This window comes from Cibotium barometz, chromosome 17, assembly GCF_041138505.1.
Source record: "Cibotium barometz isolate CiBa-2024 chromosome 17, ASM4113850v1, whole genome shotgun sequence".
Classification (NCBI taxonomy): domain Eukaryota; kingdom Viridiplantae; phylum Streptophyta; class Polypodiopsida; order Cyatheales; family Cibotiaceae; genus Cibotium; species Cibotium barometz.
Window position 1 is genome coordinate 59,506,658 of NC_141062.1, and position 5,246 is coordinate 59,511,903.

Here is a 5,246-nt window from a genome sequence, read left to right on the forward strand (position 1 = left end):
ACCACTAATACATTCAAATCAGACAAAGTCTTCTAGTGGTTCCCAGAATGCAACACCACTCCCAACACTACAAGCGGCCCTTTTTTGCATTTAATGGTATTGTTAACACTAGGGTCAGAACCTACAAACCTTGCCCTAGTCTTCACCATATGTAGATTTCTAAATTCTTTATTTCTTTCAGGGGATGTGAATACAAGAATTTGTTAAATCTGCCACGCCATTGCCTTTGTCACTGGCATCCATGGATGCAATAGCCTCCAAGACTTTCCCTTTATCTCTTGGACATGCAAAAGAGCCTGCTGTGTCTTTACCTGCATTTGTGATGTCTGTAAGCCCTTAGGGATGGCGAGGTGCCATGGCACACAACACAACCCCAACCCCACAACATAAAACCTATGACACAACACACGGACCCAACCCAACCCAACCCCACAAAACAGAGCCTATGACTGTCAGACAGACCCAACCCAACCCCAACCCACAACACAGAGCCTACGACCCAACAGTGAGTTCCCAAGCCCATAGCCCCCCACACAGGTGCCCTTTTATTGCCCCAACCAACATCGCATTGCACCCACGACCGTACCTAAGCCGTACGCATCCTCACAAGACCAACGTACAAAAATTACAGAAAGAACAAGAAAATCTTCAGAAAGAACAAGCATTAATCAAGATTAGCAACGTTCTCATCAAACCAAGGTTCTCATAAAAACAAGCATTAATAGCAACTAAACAAATGAACCAACAACAACTAATCAGAGACCATCACAAACCACCACAGACGTGGACACTCTGAGCAACACGGAGCGAGCCGCAGACGAAAGGAGCAACACCCCCGCATGAAGAAAGGAGCAACAACCCCTTACTTGCCACCCAACCCCCATGCATGCATACTATCCCAAAAATTTCACATGTTAAATCTTGCCTAACACCCATTTAGCCTTATAAACCTTACATTAATCAAGCATTAAACAAGATTAGCAAGGTTCTCATCAAATCGAACCAAACAAGCATTAATTAGCAACTAAACAACAACTAACTCAAGTTCTCATCAAATTGAACCAGCAACCATCACAAACGACTCAACACACGAACGCTCAACACACGAACGCTCTGAGCAATATGCAGGAAGAAAGGAGTGACCCGCATCTCACTTCAACAACAAAGAAGGTGCACAAGAGACGCCCACGACCAAGCCGCCCCATGCAACACACAGCAGAGGAGGTGCATAGGACGCTCGCATCTCCCCTCAACAGCAGCAGAGGAGGTGCACATGATGCTCGCGACCAAGCCACCCCATGCAACGCAAGAGCAAGGCACATATGAATAGGCCCCCTAGAACAAATTGACCAGCACGCATGAAGAAACGAGCAGAGGACGCCCATGACCGAACCGCCCCATGCACCTCCTTAATTGCCACCCAACCCTATGCATGCACACTATCCCAAAAATTTCACACATGCTAAATCCTACCTAACACCCATTTAGCCTTGTAAACCTTTTAGCCTTAGCCTTGGGGACCCTTCATATTAAAAAGGGCATATTCCATAGAAATTAATCAAAAAAATGTTCTATGGGAGCCTATTCATCCACTCGAATTGAAACTCTCTATTCAATTTTCTTTGATGTAATAAACTTTTGAAAACGACATGAGGAGCCATAGCCCAATCTTCCCAACAGGTAACATCTCCCTACCATAAACATATGCCTCTTTCATTATCATGCCATAACAAAAATAGGGTCTCTGTGTGAGACTTCTCCCATGGAAGTCACAGTACATTGTGCCTTCCAACCTTCTACGTAATTACTGGTCTCAGCTCCTCCCTTTGATTTTAGAACTTCAAGTATCAGATGGCTTCTTCTTTCGCTCTTTCTGACTCCCCAGCCTGACATGTTGTTCTGTTTTGTTTGAAGCCAAGAGAGTGCCAACCAACCTCCGCTCTGATGGTTTGCGCCTCTTTAAAGAGTTATCAGGAATTGCACTTAAATCTCCAGTACCCGACTTCCTTATACCTCCTGCTCGGTTTCTTGTATACTTCAGCCGTGGTCCTTCGTCTTCTTCTGCAGACTGTGATTTGGCAAAGACATTAGACTCCCTTATATCTGCTTCTTGTTTCCTTGTATACACACCTGCACTTGAAACTCCAGTACGAGACTTCCTTGTATACTTTGGTGGTGGCTCTTCATCCTCCTCAGAAGCAGATCGTGACTCGGCAGGGTTGTTTGACTCACCACGTCCACTTGAATCTCTGGTACCAAACTTCCTTAGGCCTACTGCTCGTTTTCTTGTACACATCGGTGGTGGCTCTTCATCCTCCACATCAGAAGCAGATCGTAAATAGGCAGGCTTGTTTGACTCACCACTTCCACTTGAACTCCTGGTACCAGACCTCCTTAGGCCTACTGCTTGCTTTCTTATATACATTGGCGGTGGCTCTTCATCATCCTCTGAAACCTCCACATCAGAAGCAGGTAGTGATTTGGCAGGGATGCTGGACTCACAACTTTCACTTGAACCTTTGGTTAGGCCTGCTGCTCGTTTTCTTGTGTACAAGGCCGGTGGCTCTTCATACTCCACATCAGAAGCAGACCGTGATTTGGCTTGAATGTTTTCTGACCGTGATATGGTAGTGATGTTCTTTTCCCTGACTGATTTGCCAACCACCTTGTGCTTCTCTGATATCAAACCCTTCGGTGAGTTCTTGACAATTGACCCTCTGAAGGCACATTTCCTCAAACCCCCATGCAATTGTGCACTTTCTGTAGGCTGCTCTTCATCCTGCAGTTCATCCTCTTCCTCAGCATCAACTTCATCAGCCGATAATGACTGTGATTGCACTGGATTCTTTCCTTTACCGTCTTTGTCGGCCAGAGCCGCCTTTTTAAAAAATAGCTCATTCCTTAACCTTTTGGCCTTGGCTTTGAGAGTGGCTGCATCTTTGACAATTTCACAAACAGGCATTGTTCTATCAGAGTGTAGAAGATCAAAGTCAACTTCAAGATCCTGGACCTGCACTCGATCACCTATTTCAAGGACAGTCATGTCTACAACTATTTTAGCAGGCACTTCAGTTGCTTTGCAGTTGTACACAACATACTTTGCAAGCTTCATCAGCGTTCCACCTACAAGGTACAGTGTGTTGCAGAGTCAGAAACTAAAAAAGGTGCCATATCCTGCAATGTACAATGCATCGCACAGGCGGAGCAATTGAAAAAACACAATGTATATGCACATACTACACACATGAGAACAGCCATTTTAGGTGTCTGAATCATTAGTATGACCTCCTAGCTCACCTTTTTTTAACCCAGGGCATCGGTCTGCTCCTAGATACTCTAGAGGGACACCCAGCTTCAAAGCTTGACCAGGGGTTGCTCTGATAAACTGGATGTTGAGAATGTTTGTTTTGCCTGGACCATAGTTCAGCTGCAGAAGCCAGTGATGAGATTAACACGCAGACTGTGAAGGGGTACGCCCTCTACGCCTGCCTAAGACACCGCGGAATTCTGATCACAATTCTAAAGACAACTCTGCAATTCGAAAATGCAGTACACCGCCATGAATGGCAGATGGAAAGAGAATCCTTACTCACGTTTCGAGTTAATACTTGGAGCCTCTCCTTGATCTCTTGAGAATCAGGGTTGCGGAAGATGTCCATGTCGAAGACGCGCGAGACGAAGTCGCGCTTGCCGATTAGCTTAAGGAGGGCAGTGATGGGCTTGGCGTCGAGGGAGAGGAATAGGTCGGTGGAGCCATCCTTGGGCCGGCGGCTCTTGTCGCCGTCCACCAGCACCGCCGGAATGCGGCCGTGCTCCCGCACCCTCGCCACGCACCGCGCCCGCCGGCTGCGCAGGTACGCCCGCAGCACCTGAGGGGCCGAAGCCCATGACGATGATTCCTCCGACTCATCAGAAGAATCTGAGAGAAGAATCTCCACGGAGGAGGAGGAGGAGGAAGCAGCAGGATGGGAAACGGCCTCCTCTTCTGCAACTTGCGAGAAGCTTCTGGTTGTTGAAATAATACGGTTGAGATACGGAACAACCCTCGTTAATACGAGGGTTGCAGAGGATGGGTAAGCGCTCTTGAGCATGATGCTGATGTTCCCTTCACGGAGAAGGGTCTAGGGTCTAAGCAGGTGATGAGCATGTATCTTTAGGGTTTAAGGGGCGCGGTGTGTGAGACACTGTGAGTAGGGAGGACGCCGCGACACTCTGTCTCCTCAGGACTGCATCAGGCCTAGGTTTACGTTCTCGGGCATGGGAGCTCACCGGAAAAAGCGGGAGGACCCCTCGAGAAGCGTGCGATTTTAGTGGGGCTACAGTGGGCAGTCATTTTAAATTGTGGGGATCTAGTAAATTAGGCGATTCAATGCCTTGAGATAGGCAGATTTGGTATGCTAAACACAAGCACTAGTCTACACTAAACATTGGTGGCAGTAAAGTTCCTATGGAGAGGGAGAAGCGGGGAAGAAACGCTAGCATTCACTACCAAAGGAGAAAGGAAATGGGAGCGGCGACCCATCCCAGCCTTTATTTTCTGCGCCTGCAATGCAATGTAACGTAACATGCTCTCTTGAGATGAAGGCAGGAGAGATGTCAAAAACAAAGAAGAGTTGGTGAGTCAAGCCATGGATGCAAGATGAGCTGGCGGAGGGAGTGAGAGGAGTAGGCTCACTCGATTCAAACAAGCAGCAGCAATAACAACTAGAGGACATGTATGCTCAATAGTGTAAAGACAAAGACACTTCAAAGGCATTGGCAATGGCATTGGCATTGCTGGAGTGCAAGACATCAATCAAGAATGGGAGTACTTGGCATGCCCCTCATCATTCATAACAACAACTATATCGACATCTAGTGCATGGATAGCATCAAGGGATTCCTAAACAAGCATCAGAAAAGTGATGATTTCTCCTAGCATATCCTTTTGGTGTGGTATGCCATTAGCACAGTGGACATAAGGTTCCTCTCGTCGATGGGGGCTAGTGAGTAGTTATGGCATCCCTGTGGTGCTCATCTCATGATGTTCAACAACTGGGAGAATGTTGTTAAGCAGAATGCAACAGAGGCCAGCTTAATAGATGCATTCATGGGCACTTACAAAAGGATCCGCACTTGAATATCCATGCTAAGAGAGTGCCAATCCTTCTCTATGGGCTCTAGTAGGCTGTTGCAGTTGATGTTGCTTGCCATGGCCAATGATGGAAGCAAGCTGTGACTGTGAATGGGGATAACACAAAGATGAG

At 47.1% G+C, this 5,246-nt stretch overlaps 1 protein-coding gene across 1 annotated transcript; it reads right to left on the reverse strand.

Moving 5' to 3' along the window:
- Positions 1–1,588: 1,588 nt before the first annotated feature.
- Positions 1,589–4,345, reverse strand: LOC147630236 (uncharacterized). The gene is made up of 3 exons (XM_086811903.1): positions 3,594–4,345; positions 3,298–3,427; positions 1,589–3,123 (listed from the first exon to the last, which is right to left on the reverse strand). Exons 1-3 carry the CDS (start codon positions 4,089–4,091, stop codon positions 1,841–1,843), a joined length of 1,911 nt encoding a protein of 636 aa, XP_086668029.1. The 5' UTR covers positions 4,092–4,345; the 3' UTR covers positions 1,589–1,840.
- Between the last annotated feature and the right edge of the window lie 901 nt (positions 4,346–5,246).

Bases quoted from the DNA above. Each gene is read 5' to 3' on its own strand.
- LOC147630236 (XM_086811903.1), bottom strand. From the start codon at position 4,091: ATGCTCAAGAGCGCTTACCCATCCTCTGCAACCCTCGTATTAACGAGG. The intron at 3,428-3,593 runs GTGAGTAAGGAT...TGGCTTCTGCAG, and splicing joins TCCAAGTATTAACTCGAAAC to CTGAACTATGGTCCAGGCAA. The intron at 3,124-3,297 runs GTGAGCTAGGAG...TGTACCTTGTAG, and splicing joins ATGCCCTGGGTTAAAAAAAG to GTGGAACGCTGATGAAGCTT.